The following is a 20617-nucleotide window of genomic DNA, read 5'->3' on the forward strand; positions in this document are numbered from 1 at the left end:
TCAGTGCAGCTCCTGCCTGGCTGTCATTTGTCACCGGTGCTCACGGCTCCTCCATCCCCAGCACATTTTTTGGGGTGATTTTAGGCTGAAATTGGTCGATAAAAGTCCTTTTCAAAGATCTTGTTGAGGTCATTCCTGCCTCCTCAGGGATGAGCTATAGGCAGGAATGGGGCAGGAAGCTGCTGGTTCATTGTGTGAGGTCACTGCTACTGGGAAGCAGTGGGAGAAACACGAGGTTTTGGGATTAATTAGTGCCCATGGGATGCAATACTCATTTACTACTCCTCAAACCAGCCTTCTGCTGGAGCTGGATGCAACAGAGGAGTCTCCTGCAGTTACCTGCATGAGCTCATCCCTCCTGCCCCTGACTTTCGGCTTTGCAGAAAGAGCTCAACAAACCCTGGCAGATGCTTTCCCAACCCTATGGAGCTGATACTGTTTCCTGGTTTTGGTGGATCTGTCTTGGTCCAGATGTGATGTTCAAGGGAAGTCTGTGCTTCGGGGAGGAAGATTTCAGAGCACTGGTACAAAACAGCTGGAGAGGTGACAGCCAGATGGAAAAAAGGTCCTAAAAGTGGTGCAGGATCCAGAAGGAAAGGGAAAGCATCTCCCAAGGGCAGCCTTGTAGGTAAGATCATTCCTCCCTGGAAAGAGGTGCTGGCATGGAATGAGTCTGGAATGCAGCAGCAAGACTGATAAAATGAGCAAAAGGCCATGAGGGGCTGAAGGAGGGTTTGTTTAGTCTGGGAAAGGACAGGATAACCCGCTGTGTGTGAAGGGCTGCCTTGAAAAAACAGGACAAACTAGGAAAAAAATGGAGTGTTTGGTCGATTGGACATGGGAAGAGGAGATGCTGTTCCTCAGCTGAAGTTTTGGGAGGAGGTTGGACAAACATCTGGGACTACCAAATCCGTGTTGGGGCCAGCCGGGGGGGGTTCCTGAGTCTCCTCCCAGCTCAGGAGAAGCAGTCTGGCCCACAATACCATTTTACCCCCACCCTTTGGTGAGCCCGTCTCGGAGCAGGCAGGGTGGGATCCACGAGGTTCCATCACCCTGCTCTGGCAGACTGGTTTTCCTGGGACTGGCACTTGGGGCTCCTGCTAAGGGAGCAGGCTGGAGCACCTGCGTTGGGATCTCTCCTCGGATCCCACGTCCCCAGAGGGTCCTGGGAACAGGACAGAGAAAGGACAGCAGGGGGAGAGAGGATCCTGCTTCGAGCCAGCAGGGATGTGGTGCCTCCAAAAGTTACCCCAGGAGGCTGCATAATCCAAGAGGGAAAAGCCCAGCGACCCGGCCCAGGAAGAACCTGCCTCATCTCTCTGATCTCCAACTTTTCCCTGAATCCTTAAGGATACTTTTCACTATTCATCACACAGAGAATCTCAGGAGAACTTCATGCCACCCCTGCACTGCTGGGATTGGAACAAGGTGGGAATGCAGCTGCTCATTGCTCCATGGGGGACACCTCTGGCTGCAGAGAGTGCACAGAACAAAGCCCTGAGCAAACCCTGTCCTAAAAATGAACCCATTTCCTTTAGGAAAGGACTTGGTTTGCTGTCCTTTGCTTTCCTGAGCGTGTGGCAGAGATGACTCTGTGCCACCGTGCGGGATCGGGACATGCTGCCAGAGCAGCTGCCACCTGCCCCTCACCACTCTGAGCAAGCCACCAGGCAGCTCCAGGCTGGGCTGATCCCAAATTTCCCAATCGTCTGAAATGTGGATTTTGGCTTTTATAAACTTCCCAGTTGGAGAATGGTGCAGCTGCTACCGAGGTGAGGGAAGAGCATCGAAGACTAGCACAGAAGCAGCCCACCTTGGGAGACAGGATTATCCCTCAGGAAGAGCAGAGCTGAGAAAATAATTCACAATTTGGTTGGGAAATGCATCCATGCTTTTCAACCGTTTTGCTCACCCTCTGCTGGGACATGAGTGAAAATCTACTCACTATTCACTGGATTTCAGAAGTTTCCAAGTCTGCAACAGTCGGGAATGCCGAGGTGGAGGCACTGGCATGGCTGGGTAATTAGTGTCTGTGTTAATTACAGCTGCGCTGGGGCTGAGCAAGAGTGAGACATTAATGATGGGAATGGTGGGCAGGCACCAGGAGCTCCAAGTTTTGCTGACTCTCCTGAGGTGATGTCAAAGCTATGGATCTGTGGGAACGTGGTGCGGAGCACAGCCCAGGTGCCAGGGATGGGCACCAAGGAGGGTCCTATGGAGCTGTACACTTCCCATCCGAGCAGGAAAATGAAAGGATCAGCTTCTCCCAGCTCCAAAGCAGCTCCACTGGGATGGGAGCACCTGTCTTTTGTGTGATCAATCTGCAAAATAAATGGTTTGAGCCCCAACGAAGGAGGTGCAAGGAAAAATGGGATTTTCAGGAGCTCATGGAATTCCATGAGGAGCAGAGAGCTAGTGCTCTGCTTGTGCAAGAGGTGCCTGAATGTACTGAACCCATGACTGTCCTGATACTGCAAAGTCCCTCACACTCCACAATCCCTCCAGGGCCCCTCCTCGTGCCCAGGGAAAGCCAGGAGAGGCTGCAGGGACAGGAGCATCCCCTGTACAGGGAGAGGCTCAAACTGCCCCAGAGGAAATTCCACCTGCGTGTGTGGGGAGAGGACAGCGGCACAAACAGCTCCTGGTTTCCTTTTTCCCCTGCACGTGCTTCCCAGGTTTTTATTTGTCCTCTGCTGACAGGAAAGCGGGTCTGGAAAGGGCACAGCCTGTCACATCCAGGCAGCAGATGCTGCTCCAGCAGATTCCTCGCTGCCCTGGTGGGATCCATGGTGGGGGTCAGGGTAGGCTCCCCCTCCCATGGATAATGCCTGCCTCACTGCTGGCAGAGCACCAGGCCAGCCAGCTGTGGGTTCCAGCACAACACAGCCCACAGCCGCCTGCCAGCCGTGCCACAGGGCAACACTACACCCTGGGAGCATCAGAGCCTGGGCTGAGAGCCCCTGGAATGATTCAGCAGCAGGAGTGCTGGACAACAGGCTCTCCTCCCCAGGGCAGCTAGAGCAGCTGCTTCCCCAAACCCCAGAGCAGCTTGAACGTGGATTAGGGGGTGCACCTCAGCAAGCTGCTGCTCACAGATGACACCTATTTCCTCTGGCACCCTTGGTGGAATTTTCATCTGGATCTGAGCCTTACCAGCACCCCTGGTCCTCACAATGACATTGAGGGGCTCAAGCAAGTCCAGGGAAGAGAACAGAGCCGGGGGAACTCAGCCTGGAGGAAAGAAGGCTCAGGAGGGACCTTCTGGCTCAGCCCAACTCCCTGACAGGACAGAGGAGCTGGGGGTGGTCGGGCTCTGCTCCCAAGGAACAGGGACAGGACAAGTGGAAACAGCCTCAAGCTGTGCCAGGGGAGGTTCAGGCTGGACATTGGGAGGGATTTCTTCACGGAAACGGTGGTCAAGCACTGGAAGGAGCTGCTGAGGGAGGTGGTGGAGTCCCCATCCCTGCAGGGATTTAAAAACCCTGCAGGGATTTAAAAACCCTCTGGATATGGCTTCTGGAGACATGGGTAAGTGGTGTCCTTGGCAGTGCTGGGGAGTGGATGGAGTCCATCTTAGTGGGCTTTTCCAAACAAAACTATTCCACAATGCACCGTGGCCTCGCAATGCTCACACCAAGCACGGGCCTGGCACAGGGATTTGGGACACTCTCAGCACAGAGGCCACGTGACACATTGCAAAAAATGTGTCACCAGGAGCAGCCAACTCCAAAATGTGTCACCAGGAGCAGCTCAGACAATTTAAAATAATTACTGCCATGGTTCTGTTGTGCACTCCGGAGAGTAAAAACAGGGAAGTTTTAACAAATACCTGGATAATTTGGAAATCCCTAAGACACCTGGTGTGCTGCTGCTGGCCACCTCCTCTCCAGGCAGCTGAAGCAGGTGGGGCCTTTCCCTCAGTCTCTTCCTCTACATGATGGCACATCATTCCTTAAACTTTGTTGCCTACATCCATAGAAATCATCAGTTTTGAGTCTAGAAATTCCTGTTATTTCCACAAAACCCCACATTCTCACCCTAAACCAATGTGGAAAGTTCCTCCAACACAGGATTAAAAAACAACTGGCTCACAAATTCACTATGGGTACGACAGATACACATGAAGTGTTGGCCCAGAAGCTTTTAAATACAAGAGGCAACAGCTGAACACCCAAATAAGGGATTCAGCGCTGATTTCATGAGTGAGAAATGGACTTGAGAAGCACCTCAGGTGCAATTTACTTGTGGGACACCAAAAGACTGGTTCTTCCTGAAAGGAGTGGATGGCATTTGCCCTGGGATTACTTCCATGCTTTTGTTTTCTTGGCAAAAATAAGTAGGAAAAGAAAAAAAACAAACGTCTTTTTATTTTATTTTCTCACTTTCGGAAAGCATTTTACACAGGTTTGGATCTTGGGAATAACTTGGAATCAGTAGAAAAAACTTACTGAACAGTTTTTGTCTTTACAATAGAAACCTTTCAGGAGTCAAAATGGAGACTAAAAAAATACATGCAAAACATACTCCTTTCAAAACACAACTGGAAACAAAGCACCAAACTACACAAATATGCAGAATGAAACAGCATTGAACACCACAGAAGTTGGCTTCATAAAAGGTGTAAAAGTCACCTAATTCACTAGGCACTGTCACTTGGTTAAACAGAAGAGACAATAAAAAAATATTGTCCACAAACTTGCAATTTCAACTCAAAGGCTGTAGCTAGAAATTCCTCTATGTGTCATGCTTTAATAGCGACCTGAAAGACAAAAACCCAACAGTCAGACTTCATGGATTGAGAGATTTCTGGCTAAATCCACTGCCTCTCCTCAAACCCACATCAGATCTGAGCCTGATGTCCAAGAGGTAACCAAATTCCCAAACTCCAGTTTTAACAGTTCTGGAGGAAGACACAGGATCTCAGACTCAAACAAGGGCTGTTATCTCACTTGGTTTTTCCTCAGTATTCACTCTGTCCTCAAGGTTTCTCAATGAAGCAATAAAGGAACTGTGGCTCAATAAAATATCCACACCAAAGTCAATCTTAGTGGACACAGAAGCTCAAGAGAAGTTCAAGGAATGGCAAATTCACTTTTGAGGCATGAACTCTGTGACTGGGCTAGGCCCAGGTACAGTAAGGTTGGACAGGGCTTGGAGCAAGCTGGTCTATGGAAGGTGTCCCTGCCCATGGCAGGGGGGGGAATGGGATGAGCTTTAAGGTCCCTCCCAACCCGAAGCATTCCACGAGTCCAGGGCTACTTACGAGGTGAGTAGGACCGGGATCTGGACCGGGATCTGTAGCCCCCTCGGCTGTAGTACGGGGACGGTGACCTCCTCCTGTGACAGGGGTGACACAAACAATCCCTTTGTCAAAACCTGCACAGGCGAGTGGCAGCAGCTTTATGTGGGTAGCTCTAACCCCATCCAGGTCTCAGGAATGCACTTGGGAGAGCTATAAAGCATGGGAGACCCGATCTACAGGGTAACAAAGCAAAGATCTGAATTCTCATTTTTGTTACCAGTACTATTTTTGACTAACACAACAAACACAAGCTCTTACACTCACAATCTGCTTTCATGTGAATTTACTCTGAAGCCAGAAGCATCCCACACAAGCAGGGTAAGCCAAATCCACCTTCACTTTTAATCTGAATTACTTGTCCAAGGTGAAGATGTCCTTGACTTACAGTCAGTGCTACAGCCAGGCAGCCCCAAACCCCTCCAATCCAGGCACTCCCAAGTTTTGTGTTTCCCTGCCTAATTCCACGAAGCCAGCACACACCTGTAAAACTGATCCCTGTCCTGAACAGCTCTCCAGCCTCCTCCGCCGCCACCACCTCCTCCTCTGTGAAAACAGAAGCAGAATGACTTTTAGGAATTTAAAAAATAAAAAGTTCACTGTACAAACCCCCCCATCAAGTAAGAAAATGACGTGAAGATAAGACAACATTAGCTCCCACGCTGGGTGATGCTGAATTACTTCATTTAACATTGATTTTTAAACACTTACCTACTCAAGGAAAACTCTTTTACTTATTTATTTTCAAGTAGCAAGATCAACTCACTATTCCGAGGAAAAACATTGATTCCAAGGTGGAGGCAGGGAAAACCCTCGTGTCCTGACATTTTTAACACTTTAGAGTCACATTTAAACAAGAACTGTGATGTAACTTTTTAAGGAGAACAAAAACAACACCTTATAGCATTGAGTGGTTGGACTGGAACCTCCTCAGATTCAGATCAGCAAAGCTTTACCAGGAGACTAAATCAAGTTTAAAGTCTTCCCCAGTTGTTTTTGGGGCATTGTTTTTAATGTTTATTCCCTTATTTACAGACAGTTTTTCAGGCAAAATTAAGCCTCCCACAGTCAAGGAGAAACTGAAGTTTTAACAGGACAATTCCCATCTGACACTGCATTTCCCTTGGCATTATTTTCACACAGGGCAGGGAATGCAAAGGAATTGTTACCAATGGAATTTTTAGGGTGGGGTACACAATGTTCCACTGCATCTTGAACAATTCCAACTTTTTCTTCCTCAGGGAAGCCCTGACAACATAGCAACACTTCTCTCATCCTCAACCAACCCATGTCTGTAGGAGGGGAAAGTAGCACCATGACATTTTTCAAGTAGCCACACGCAAGCCATTTGTGGCTCTGTATTTATTCACAGAATCCCAGAATGGTTTGGGTTGCAAGAGACCTTAAATATCAGCCAGGGGCACACCCCTGCCACAGGCAGGGACACGTCCCACTAGAGCAGGTCACTCTCACTGGCTTTCTCCTGACCCAATCACAGCTTCTGGTAACATCCACAAACCCCTGTCAGAATGAAAAGGCACCATTTAAGAAGCCTTGGGCCCACACTGTAACTTATACACAGAATTCTGCATTTACAGGAATGTTTGGTAGTGCAGACAGAAAAAAAATCAACTTTGATCTTTGTGTTCAACTCAACACTGTCCCAGAAATTGTGAGGATTCTGTAGGGGACAAGGATTTTGCTGGACAATTTCTTTAGCACCAAAACCAACTGCACCCTGACCATGATTACACACACACCCAACCTGACAAAGGGTGTTAAAAAAGCCTTTTAATGGAGATGTCCAATCCCCAATTCCCCAATTCCTTGTTTTTGGCAACATTTGAGATGCCATAATTATCAGCAGGAGATACTGGCGACCACACAAATTTTTTATTTTTTATCTACCACACTGTGCTCAAAATATAAGTTGACACTATAATACCAACTCAAATATTAATCTGCACCATTTCAGTGCTAACAGATGAACCAACTAAAGATTCTAAAACGAAAATGCAAAGAACACACTTTGTTTTTCAAAACTTAGTGCAGATTCAGAAAACATTTTGGACTAAGCTAGGCCACAGGTCAAACACCATCAAGTATTACTCAATCCAACCAATTTGATTTGTACTGAGCAATCTTTTTGGTGGAGATTTCACAGAAGATTCCAGAACGACAGCGAGTGCAAAAATATTCTGGAATAGTTACGTAGGATGAACTGCCTAATGCTTGCATGGGCAGATGAGAAAGCAGAGTTTAGAGAGCAGCAAAATATTCCAAATATGCTCACCTGTACGACCTGCTGTAATAGTCACGGTCATCGTAGCCTCTGTCATAGCCTCTGTCATAGTAATCTCGCCGCCGTGAGCTGCCACTGCAGGGAGTGAAGGAAATTGCATTTAATAGGATATAGAACTTAAACTTTGTCTGCAGTCTGGTAAATTTACACTGTTTAAACTAGATTCTATTATGACGTCCCATCCTTACAGCTGGAAGAGTGTGAGCACTCCTGTTTTCCCACCAGTGCAGGTGGGAACAGGACTACTTAAATAACTGCTTTTTAAATGCTTGAACTTTCAGCTGTTTTCCTCAACCTTTATAAACCTCAACTTTTTGGTATTACAGACACACAAGGAATTCCATTCTGAGACAAGTCTTCATCCCCTTTTTACCCTGAAAAAGTTCCTGTTCAATCAACTTTCTGACTAAAAAAACCAGAAACCTGTAGTCTTAACATCACCATAACCATCAGTAAGCTGAAAGTCTTGGGAAATGAACAGGGAATGACTTGGGAAAACAACTGATACTGGTGGCAACCTGAAGTCAAAAGTGCAACACAGCAAACTGCTAAGCCCTAACGCTAACTGAGCCACCCAGCTCCTCGACCAGCACTCGTTCATTCACTCTTGAAAACCTGAGCTTGCAAAGAACATGAATATTTGAAGGTACACAGGAAAACTACTTAAAATAATTTAGAAATTGTCAAAATGTCTTCCTGTTGATACAAGCATGACTATTGATGCTCATGTTTAGTGTTTTCAGTGGACAGCACAGCAGCCATGAACAAGGAAACACAACTCGTGCATTAATGTGGAAGCTCAAGAAACCAGGAAAGCCACTCAGAATCAGGTCTTCTCAGAGGAGAAACAGGAGTTTTTACAAAACAATGAATTCTATCCTGTACTGGCTGTGGGGGAAAAAACCCAACCAAACCACAGATAAAACTTACTAAGTGGGTCTTCCCATATAGATTCCAGGCGTAGGTGTGTGAGGTCTTTTTGTTATGGAAAAGTCTACTCGGATCCTTCTTCCATCCAGCTCCATTCCATTGGCACGTTCCTTTGCCTAAGGAGTGACAGAAGAGCATAAGCTGTAGGTATGAACTTCAGCAAGAACATGAATTTCTAACCACTGCTTTAAGTGTTAAAATGTCCTAAAACACAGCTCAGTTTGGAGGCAGGTCTGAGTGTCACATCTTGCAGTGAATGTACTGTAAGACACTCTAGGCCAGCTGGACTTAACATGCCAGTAACCACTGAAAATATGTCTTCTGTGGCATTAAAATCCTGAAAGAAGATCACTGGGCAATTTTTTCACTGCCTCTGACATGACTAAGAGCAGTATTTGAACATGCTGATGTGAGATGTAACTGCTCCACCACACAACATAAAACATTTACAGGTTGAAAGAACATCACTAAGGTATTCAAATACATCCTTCAAACTACCACAACCTTGGATATAATATCAGAGTCACAAATAAAAAGTAAAAAACCAAAACCAATTGTGCTTTGGTTTTGTTTTTTTTTTTCTCTGCCAGGTAGCAGGACCTACACATCAAGCTCCAACCTAAAATGGAAGATTTCATGACAGATCTGGAAAAGAATTGGAGATTCCCTGGAGTGGAGTTTATGCATAATATAAGCCTTGTTCCAGCCCATAAAGGGCAGCCTGGTATCAGTGCAGGATTCTTTACTTGCGTGACTACAGAATTCCCGATTCAGTCTGCAGCACTAGTAAGCCCCAATTCCATGATTACAAGATTCCAAGTATTTTTCAGGCTCTGAGTTTCCCCTGGCTATACCCCGTGACAGAACACACAGCCCAGGAGCTCAGAGCCCAGCAAACACGGCCCACACTGTGTACCCCAACCTACCTCCTTGGCATCCTCGACGTTCTCGAAGTAGACGAAGGCGAAGCCTCGGGAGCGCCGCGACTGCTGATCGTACACGATGGAAACGTCGGCAATGGGCCCATACTTGGAGAAAACCTCTCGCAGGTCTCGCTCTGTAGTGTACAGACTCAGCCCAAACACTCCGAGACAACAGTTTGGATCAGGATTTGCCTAAAGGAAAGGACACAGATATTAAGATCAAATTGGGTTTATTTGCAGTGCAACGTATTTCTCGAGTTGTGGCTGTCAGGGCTTCAAGAAGAACAACAAATGTGGGGCACAGAGTTGGGTCACCCGCTAACAGACAGTGATAATTTAAACCTACAAGCCTTTCACAAAACCCCTTTGTGTTTCTCAGGGCACAGAGACCGACTGCAGGATGCACCCAGGACAGTGACTCATCCCTCACACACGTACCCTGTTCCCAATGTGCCGTCTCCGAGTAGACATGGGGGAATGGCTGTGACTGTGCCGTCGCCGGTAGTCTCGACTGTACGACCTGCTTCTGGATCTCCTGTGCGAGCGGGAACGGGAGCGCGACCTGGTGTAGTGTCTGCGGGAACTCCTCCTCGATCTAGACCTGAGGCAAAGGAGACAAAGGTACAGTGCTGGGCTTGTTGGGGCGTTCAGCATTTCAAAAATCCATGAGACAGTCAGAAAAAGCTCAAATAATTGTTTTCCAAAATCCTGCAGTACCACATACCCCAGCTATAATCCATTTACTCGCTACTCTCAAGGACTGTGTGCTAAATCATTACTATCAGATTACTGCAGATAGTCTCAGGGCATTCCTGCTGCAGTCCAGGATCTTGCACTCCATCACAGTCAGCTCTTCCTTTAACAAAGCTACCTGGGTGTGACACGTTAGAGCTTAGAATATCCAGTGTTTAGGTCAAAACAGGTGGGGTGGCTTTCTTTTCACACGCATCAGTCAAAGGGAACAGTAAATATACTTTAACACAAAGCATGCACCACTAAGGGGGGCAACTCTCTAAGTGCTGCCTTGGGTGACACTGAAAAGCAAATGCCCTGAAACAGAGCTGAACACAATCTGAAGAAATCAATCCTGAGCTGGCTCATTTACCTGCTGGTATTTCAGCAGTTATTTGTTGCTGTTTGTTTGTGAATATTTACATGTTCACACTCTTAAGTGCATTTATGCAAAGGTGCAACTGCTCACTAATTCTTTTTCCCCAAAAATATTTTTTTACATCACGAGCTCTGTGGACACGAGGGTGTGAAATTCTTTAATTCCTTCTTCCAAAGCCTCACCCCTCCCAACACGGACAATCCTACAGGAGAAGCTGGGCACTCACAGGGGGCTACTACACCTGATCTTGGTCTGCTGACAGCTGCACTGAATAATCTGCACTCCACACCACTCCAAAGAAAAACCCCTCAAGGCTAAGTGCAATAAACAGTGTCACAGTCAATGGATCTGAGTCACAAATTCCTGATTTTCAGGCTCTTGTGTCTTCAATGTCCCCTTCCTCTAATTCCACAGCAGCACCACCCCACTGGTGTGAGGGAAGCTCTAAACCTGAACTGCTTTTACTCCTGAGCATTTAACAGCTTCTTCCAGGATTTCCCAAGTGTCACCAGGCAGCCAAACTGTTCAATCTATCTCCCCAAAAAACACCTTCAACCTCATCAGGAGAGAGCCAGAGAAGCTCAACTTAAAATGTATATTCATGTCCAGGAGAAATTAATTCAGCATGTCCCATTACAGCACTTCTTAGTACGTATTTATAAAGAAAACATTATTTCTGGCAACAAAATAAAAAATAAAAAAAATAAAAAAAAGAGAGAGAGAACTTCCCTGAAGCTGGGAAAACAGTAAAAAAAAAGAGAAATAATATCAATAACAACAACAACAAAAAAAGAAGCTCCACACATGCACACAGCCACATTTCAGCCACAGATATAGGAAAAAAAAAATTAAGGCAAACACAGAACTGATATTTCAGGTACCAGAATGGTATCAGCCAAAGACAGGAGCTACAAGCTTCAATAAAAGTAGATTTTAAAATCAAGTATATCCACACCTCAACTGATAAAAACACCAGGACACAGGTTGGTTCCCAAATCAAAGTTTAATTTACAAAGCTGGTAACTCAAAAATACATTTGCAACAGAAACTACCAAGAAATATAGAAGTTATCACAGGGTTATTTCTCTGGGGAAAGCCAGAGTTCAAAGATCTGCCCAGGACCACATCCCAACGTGTGAAAGCACTGAACAGAGATTAAAGTATGCTGTTTCTAAATATGTGCCTCGACACAATTCTGTCCAAATCTACTCATCAGCACTAACTCTGGCACGTAATTCCATTATTTCCAGCCAGAGGCACCTTCAAGATAGCTGTTAAATGCTCAGGAAAACCAATGTAGTTATAAACGTCTACTTTTTGGTCATCATAAAGTAAAAAGCCAGTGGCCAGGGTATTATTTAAATACTATTTATTGCAAAAATAAGATTTGCCAGGTTTCTTATAAATTCTACATCTTCTGTTTGCTTCCTCAGAAGCGTGCACCATCTGTGACTGCATTTTTACTCAGTATTGTGGTTATTCCGTAAGTGGGAAACATTTAAGGAGTATGGAATCCCTGGAGTCATATGGATTAAAGGGCAGAAGGATATGCTGGGAGGGTGTCCTGACTTTGCTGTTTTAATACTAAAAGGTTCCCCAAAGGTGCTTTGCAACTTCCCCCCCCTGAGGTTTTCAAACCCCAACTGGATAAAGCCCTGACAGCAGGGTCAGAGCTCAGAGCAGGACCTGGGACTGGGCCCTTGCTGAGCTGCCCCATCATCTGTCCCTGCTGGCACTCCCAGAGCTCACTCCAATTCCACACTCAGTAATGGCACTACTCTAACAAGTATTTAGTCCTTTTATTCAACACATTTCTTTTTACACTACAGGGACTGCCAGGTGCATGATATGACACTTGTGACTGCACCTGAATTACACAAAAAAACTCATTCTTCTGCTGTCAAAGCTTCCCAATTACATTCCTTCTCACAAAAGCCTTTCTGTTTGATCTTGCAAGATTTACCACACTATTTGATTATGTTTTCGACCCTGGGTGATTGCTGACAGCACAGCATCTTCCTTCAGCCTGCCCCCCAGGCTTTGGCAATTCATTGCTTGCTCACATAAAGTCTGTTGTGAACAGCTCACCTGAAAACCACACTGCTGAAACCTCACTTTTTTCACCCTGAATGCCTACAAAGGAGTAAAGTAATGATCAACACATGAATTTCTGTAGGCAGCGTTCAACTAGCCGTTCTTTTAAGTGGAACTCTGACCCTGCACACAGCTTGGCTGGCAGGTGAGTATCAGAAGAGGTAACACAGTGCAATAGGCAGGCAGATGCTTGTGCTGCCACATTACAAATACAATAAGCAAGCTCTCCACAACTTTTCTGGAGAGCTTGCAGAGCTGTCTAATAGTCAAAGCTTCCTACCCTGTTAATTTTCCAGTTAAATCAACGTATTTAAAATGTCAGACTGTGAAATTCACATTTATCTCTACTTCTTCTTTCTACTACTGCAGGAACATCACTGCTTCCAGGGAAGAAACGTAATACATGAATGTAGCTTAAAATGGGAAATCTGCTGATGCACCAAACTCTGTTAATGCACAAAAAACCCTAAGATCTAGAGGTCCTAGTACTCCACGCTCAGACACAAGTCAGTATTCCAAGAGATAAAAGGCAGGCTCTTCCAAAGCGTATCAGCAGGGATACAAACCTACATAACTGATTTAACTGTTGGAAGAAGCAACAAAAATATCTGAATTGATATAATGTGGCCTTCCCAATCCTGAAACCACGCATGCCCCTTTGTATTCCATGTCCACACAAGATCCACTAACTCTGGAAACAGAACTGGCTAAGCTGGGCCACCTCTGACAATCATCTGACTTGTGAGGAGGAGGAGGAAGAGGTAAAAGAAGCAAACTCACCTGGATTCAGACCTGGATCTAGATTTTGACCTGGAGCGCCTGGAATCCTCCTTAGAGCGAGATCTTGCAGGGGTGTGCCTCCCCGACTTGCCAGACCCATGAGCACTTCCGCTTCTGGAAGCAGAACGGGATTCCTGCACGCAGATATTGAAAGCCTAATTTGTACACAATTCCTTGTTCACCTAGGGGCTGTAAACAAGCTCCAGTGAAATAAATGGTAAATATTCATAGCTATGTGTCCGGGCAGTCGGCATTAGCACTGCCTAGATTTTTAAGGAGGTTTTTTTTTTTTTTTTCCCTGGTAGACACTTCTTTACCCTGCATGTACTTTTGCTATTAAACAGATAATGCATGCATGTTTAGCAAAATATACAGGGACACATAAACAGACTAGTAATTACTTAGCGTAGTGCTTTCAGATTCCAGATTACTTCTTATCTTAACTTCATTTTTATTCCTTTTCTTCATTCTTCCGTTTCAAATTCTGACTTCTTTCATCTTCCCCACTTCACACAAATTGCTCAATATTCTACAAGTGGGACTTCTGGTCTGATAATTAGCATGCATTCACTTTCTTTTTTTTCAAATTTCAGCTTCACTTATTCCTGAGCTTCAAATAATTCTCATTTATAAAACTTGTCAAATGGCGACTTCCGCATTTTCCTTCTTCAACATTAACCTTAATAGAAAAAGAACAGGATGAAGAATATTTAAGAACTCCAGGATAAAATCTAGTGCCAAAACTGAAACTAGAAAAAAAAAAGTGTTGTGGACTTTTACTATAAATGCAGTTCAAGAATTGAATCTACCGAAGCCCTACGATTTTATCAACAGGTTCAGTCAACTCAGTTTAACTTAGCACTAAGTAGCTAAATTTGCTATTTATGCCTGCGTTTAACAGCAAGTGCAACTGGATCAACTGAGTACCTACTAAGGAACTGTAGCATCAGGAAACTCAAAATAATTTGCACTATCAGCCACACGCTGAGACAAAATCACCAAGGAGTGACTCCAGTGAGGTCCTGCTGCGGCCACTGATGTGCTTTTGAATGCAGAAAGCACAGCACTGGTCCTTCCATGAACTCCAATCTGAATTTTGGGCCCCTCCTGCAGCCCTGGTGTGAAGGTTGAGGAGCACACACCCCCAGCTGCCTGCACAAGTGGGGATTACATGTGCAGGCTTCGTGTTTGCACAGAAATCTGCGTTCCCCACTGACCAGAAGTGCAGTGCAGCCCCGCACTCCACTGCTCTGCGCTGACACCCCACCTGCTCTGTTTCTCACTGGCAACCTCCTCTGGCAGCGACATGACCTAATTAGCAGCTTCAAATTCTGTATTTTTATATTTAAATCAGTAAAATGCTTGGCTTTGGGTATATGCCTTAAACACCTAAACACGCTAGCAGAAGATATTCTTCATTTCAAGGTATTAGAGAAAACTTAAAATTCAGCAGATTTATACTTCTTTCTAAAAACAATCCTAAATTTAGTGTAAATTCTGATGAAGAAAGTTTACCAATGACACTGGGTACCAGATTTTCTTCCAAAATCCCTTGTTTTATCTTTCTACCATCTCTTAAACCTGAACACTAACTTGATGGGAATCCTGTAGTAAGCATTCAGAAATTCATCTGCCAAGCCAAAATTTACATGCTTTGGTCACTTCTATACAACTTCAACCAAATGTTACCATTTTACAATTCCCTGCCGTACAGGAGAAAGAAACATGATGCACAGCACAAAGCAGGTTTGCAATTGATCCCAAGAGCAACAGAAATAGCACAAAGTTGGCCAAGGCTGTATTCTTCATAGAGATGTTTAAGGTTTTGTTCTAAACTACATCTTCCCCGTGTACTAACACTGCAAAGGACAGGGGGGATATTTAGGAGTAATTTAAGTTACAATTAACTAATTTAACCTAAATGCATTACTACCTTTCAAAGAAAACACACCACAGAGATGAGTTCTGAGTTAATATATTAATTTTGCCGTAAGAAGTGTTAGCTCTTTAACAAAGTTAGACAAAGCAAGATTGAAGAAGGACTAAAACCCAAACCAAAGCTGCTTTTCACCTGAGGAAAAATACTTCAATTCACAGAAGATAATCTGGGCTAAACAGGACGAGCTGTGTCCAAATACAGGTGGAGACCAGAAAGAAAAGGAGAAATGCAGCATTGGAGGGAAGCAGTTGGGAGGATTTTGCCCACAAACGCACACCAAACCCTTTGTCAGAGCTTTTAAAAGTCAAAAAGCTTTGAAGAATTGAGTAGAGAACAGGCAAGTCTTCATATATTTGGTACATTTTTCAGGCAATCTTTGATGTATTATTTTAAGGTTTATATGGAATCTGGACACTGAGGAGCTGAGCAGAAACTCGGGAAGAAAATGTTTTAAAGACAACTATCTACCAAAATCAAAACAATTTAACTGGTAGCCTATTTTCATTCAACTCCTTTGCATTTCACATTTCCCAGTCTTTAAAAATCCACTTTTTTTTCCCCCACATCATCCTCCAATCCACCCATTTTACAGGATTACTGTGCTTCTTTATTCCAGCCTTAAAGGAATTCAATGCACCTCACCTGCTCTGGATATCACCAGGACTGGTAATAAACCCCAAAACTACCAAGTTGTCCCTGTTCCACCCCAAGCCCTAGGAAATCCTCCCTATCCAAAATCCCAAGTACCGGGGGCTTGCAGCACTACAAACTTACTTTACACCCTTAAGGGTTCACATCAGTCACTCCCACAGCTCATTTCTCCCATCTTTTTTTGGTTTTCCTTCACATTTTCTTTTCCTGCTCTTTGCTCGTCAGCAGATCCAGACTGGTATTCACTAAACCACAACCATTTTCCCCCCCTAACCTTGTCAAATGTGAATTTAACCTCCCTCCCCACATCCCTTGGTCTTATCAACAGTTCTTCCCCTTCATCAGGCACTTCTGGAATTCACGTGGAAGCCCTGAAGTCCAGGCTTGTGGATTCCAAATGGTTCATTGCAGACCTTGAGCCCGTTGAAACCAAGGGCTGGGGTGATTTTTACAGCTCTAAGCACATTCACAAAGAGCCTCACAGCCGTGTACACTGAGCAGGGAATGTCCCAAGGCAGGATTATTTGGGGGGCAGTAAGTGGGAAAGGTTTCCATGGACAGAAGCAGATGGTGGCCACAGTTCTTTGCACTTCTGAGGACCAGGTTTTCCTCACAGGAATGAGAGTTACAGATTTCAGTCAGTAATGTAAGATACAGAGAAATAGAAGTATTAAGGTTTTATAATCATTTATTCCTATGAAGTTATGTATTTCCACTCATTCTCCTAAGGAAAGGTGCAGCCTCACATGACATTATCAGATCTGCAGGCTCTTTATTCAAGGTGTCCCTGTGCTGACTGCACATTCCCCAGCCTCTCCCTTAGGGAAGCTGCCTCCCTTCCCCTGAGGGACACGAGATCACTGCTGGGGGAGCTGGGGAGTCACTGGAGGGAGAGCAGAACCATCCCTTTCCACAGGTTCCCAAACTGCACAGAAAGAACAGTGTGTTCTGAAAAACCAGGCCACAGCTTCCTCCCACCACCTCTGCCACTGGCTCTGTGGGCTCCTCCAGTGCCCAAGCTGGAAGGAAATGAATCCACCAGCAAAACCCAAATTATCTTCTGACAGGTTTGGGCACTGAACGAGCTCCCCAAGAGGTCCCAGCAAGTGCCAGCTGGTGAGGGAGGAACACAGGGCATGGTCCATCCCTGTGGTGGCACTGAGTGACCAGCTCATCTCTAACCTCAAATTGCTTCCTCAGACCTCCTTCTCACACAATTTAGCAATAAAAATCACTTTTTTTCTGGAAATACATGTATCAAATAGCTTGTAAGTAATCTGTAAACTGAGCTTTTATACATAAAAATCCCCAAACCAACAAAACCTCCCCACCCTAACCTTGCATACTGAACAGCTTCTGACCACATACCAAATCACCACCACCATAATTAACTAATTCACAGGGTAGGATTCATTAATTTGGCCTTTAACTTGTCTTCTTCCAATCCCTCCATGCCTGAATCCCATGTGCTTCAGTGAGAACAATTTCAGTGAAAACAAAATTAAGCTGGAAAACCAAGGCATTGCAGCATAACAACAGCATCTCAAGTATATTCCAGTATTTAACAATTTAGAGTTTCTTCAGTTCATCCCCCTATGGAACATAAGCTGTGAAAGACAATTCAAGGATTTTTCTTCTTATCTTTCCCCCCCCTTTTTAAAAATGCCATAATCCAGAGTAAATTCATGCTGCTGCTTAAACAAGCCCCATTCCTGGCAAAAGCACCTGGAATTTCTTCATCCCAAAAGCTGCCATGAGGGCTCAATCGAGTCAGGCCTGCAAACCAGTGCAGCTGGAAATGGAGTAAAACAAGATCCAGCTGACTGAATTCCCAGATCTGACTGGCTGAAGGAACACCACTGCGGGAGAGAGCAGGAGCTCAATTCCTGCTGGCAACCTGCACCTGGGACAGTTTAAGGCAGTTGCAATCATATTCCAGATTATTTATCCAAACACAAACTCAAGTCTGCAGGACTCCAGCTGGGAAAAGCACAAAAGCCATAGACTCGGTAAAACATAAGCCTTAAGTAAGCAAAAATCCTCATAAATAACACTGGCAAGAGCAGAAGGAAAACCAATCCCTGCTCCAGTCTGGAATAGCAGGTGTGCAGCTCTATGGTTTCACCTTTACAAACACGGCCGTTTCAAACAACTTACCTATTTAAACGTCACAAGAGTTTAGACATAATTCATTCTAGACACTGGCAAAGACTGCCTAAAAAATGCATTTTTTATATTAAAAATACAATAAAGCAGCAGACAACAATTTCTGCCCCGGTACTCTGCACGATTGTTTCACACAAAAAGAGTTTGCTATGGAAGCTTTATTATTTCCACTCTTTCTGACTGAAAATACAATGCAGGTTATGCTGGCAAACTTTATTAAGACTACACTGGCTTCCAGTCTGACCTTCACAACAATTAAAGCATCCTTAAAAAAACGAACACACAAATAATTCACCCTGAGCAAAAAAATACCCACTCATTAAAAAAACTTCAGAGTGAATGAAGATACCAATGAAAACACTGGTGCTGGCACGAGCCTATTCCTTAATCCCTGTCCTTCACCATTCATTCCCATTTTTAGCCCCCTGGAGACCAATTTTTTCTAATCTTACCTACCTTGAAGTAGAAACGCTCACATTTTACGGCTTCTTGGAGTGAATTAATAAGATAAAACCATATTCTAAGAAAGATATTGCTCAGAATTACTACGTTTTCTAATATTTCTTGCTCCCTCCAGTTTAAAACTTAGGAACTTATCACCTCCACAACCCCCTCCGATACAGCTGCAAAAGATTTGAATTATGCTAAAAAAAATCCCCAGAGCACAGTAATGACCCTAAGCAAAGACATCAAAGGCAAACAAGGCTGATCCAGTAAACAAAAAGCAATTCTAGATGTGCATCGCAAACGTGAAGCTTAGCAAGTCATTTATTTCGACATTAACAAAAGCTCTTTGGGACAGTGAGATCTTGGCCAAGCTAGGGGCCCTGGGAGGTATCTGCCGCAGGTTTCACAAAGCCAAGGGCTTGCCTCCATTATCGAGTTCAAATTAGAGGAGAGCCCGAGACACCAGGCCCGAGAAGCAGAGTTACTGTCACAGGGGAGAGGGAGCGAAAAGCAATCTAAACTAGAGAGCAGCTCAAGAGTAGACTGCAAGGCGGCTCTGAAGAGAGGATAACACAAGGACTCTCCTTCCGCAGGGGTGGGACGGAGGGCTGGGGGCCCCTCAGGGCTCGGGGCCGCCATTTTGTCCCTCCCGGGCGCGCGGTCCCGGCCCAAGATGGCGCCGGGCGCCTCATGCGGGAGCGGCCCCTCCGCCATCCACCCCGCCGCGCCGCCTCACCCGCCTCTCCGCTCCCGCGGAGGCTCCGCCACCCGCAAAAGGAGACGTGGGGGAACACGGGGAACCGGCGCCAACCGAAGGCGATGGAGGGGTGTGTGGGGAGGGGAGGGGGAGCCCGGCCGCGCAGCGCGCTCGGGCTCCGTGTATTACCCGCTCGCCGTAGTTTTGCTCCCCGCTGTCGCTCATCGTCCCGTCCCGCTGCTCCCGCCACCGCCGCCCGAACCGGACACGACCGACCCCGGCGACAGCGCCGTCCGCGCGGGAAGTGACGAGACCGCGGGGCCGCGCGCGCGCGCTCGGCAGGACACGCCCCCAGGGGGGACAGCCCTGAGCCGGAGGCCACGCCCCAAAGCCACGCCCACACGGCACCGCCCCCGAAGAGAAAGGCCACGCCTCCAAGCTTAAGCCACACCTTAAGAAAAGGCCACGCCCCTGCCCTGAAGCAGCCAGGGGTGCGAGACCACGCCCCCGAATGGCCACGCCCCCTCACCCACCCCCAAACCCTGAGGCCCTCCGCCCTCATCCCCTGTGTGAGATGGTCACGCCCCCTGACGTCATCCGTGAGGCAACGCCATTACCCGCCTCCATGGGGCCCCGCCCTCAGGTGAGGCCCCGCCCCTGTGCCCCTCAGGTGAGGCCCCGCCCCTCTGCCCTCAGGTGAGGCCCCGCCCCTCGCCCTCGCCAGGCCGCGGAAACAGTTTAAAAATGTGATTGTGAGGGACTTTATTTGAGTGTTAAAGCATTAGTTCAAAGCACGTGGGCAGGGAAGAGCGGGATATTTCTTAGGCACCCGCTCGAGGGCAGCAGAGTGTCGCTGAAATGGCGGGTTTTCCTCTGTTCTTGGCATAGTTTCTCCACAAAATATGCGCAGCAAGGAGTGTCACAAACACCTCCATTGTATCTGTTTTATGTCACAAGCAGCACCAGTAAAGCACCGGCAGCCCCAAAGGGCCAGGACTGTGCAGGCATTAGCAAAGGGAACCCACACAGAGAGAACCACCCAGACTTAAAACACACAGCTGTGGTTTTACCAAAATACCGACTTCTTCAGCGCCTTTCAAACCACAACACCGCACAAGGCTTGGAGGTGGGAGACAGGAGGAGACATTGCACCCGCTCAGCTCATCCCAGGGAGTCCCAGAATTGTCTCGTTTGAAAGGGACCTTAAAGCCCATCCATTTCCAGCCCCTGCCATGGGCAGGGACACCTTCCACTAGCTCAGGTTCTCCAAGCCCTGTC

General features: G+C 46.1%; 1 protein-coding gene across 2 annotated transcripts; it reads right to left on the reverse strand.

Moving 5' to 3' along the window:
* Positions 1–4349: 4349 nt before the first annotated feature.
* TRA2B (transformer 2 beta homolog) lies at positions 4350–19680 on the reverse strand. 2 transcript variants are annotated; one of them, XM_038146031.1, is made up of 9 exons: positions 19529–19680; positions 13440–13573; positions 9893–10055; positions 9458–9646; positions 8532–8647; positions 7593–7676; positions 5783–5845; positions 5264–5337; positions 4350–4759 (listed from the first exon to the last, which is right to left on the reverse strand). In XM_038146031.1, exons 1-9 carry the CDS (start codon positions 19562–19564, stop codon positions 4749–4751), a joined length of 870 nt encoding a protein of 289 aa, XP_038001959.1. In that variant the 5' UTR covers positions 19565–19680; the 3' UTR covers positions 4350–4748. The 2 variants fall into 2 exon arrangements, with proteins under 2 accessions (XP_038001959.1, XP_038001960.1); XM_038146032.1 differs by lacking the exon at positions 4350–4759 and having other exon boundaries at positions 5256–5337.
* Between the last annotated feature and the right edge of the window lie 937 nt (positions 19681–20617).

This window comes from Motacilla alba, chromosome 9 (assembly GCF_015832195.1).
Source record: "Motacilla alba alba isolate MOTALB_02 chromosome 9, Motacilla_alba_V1.0_pri, whole genome shotgun sequence".
Taxonomy (NCBI): domain Eukaryota; kingdom Metazoa; phylum Chordata; class Aves; order Passeriformes; family Motacillidae; genus Motacilla; species Motacilla alba.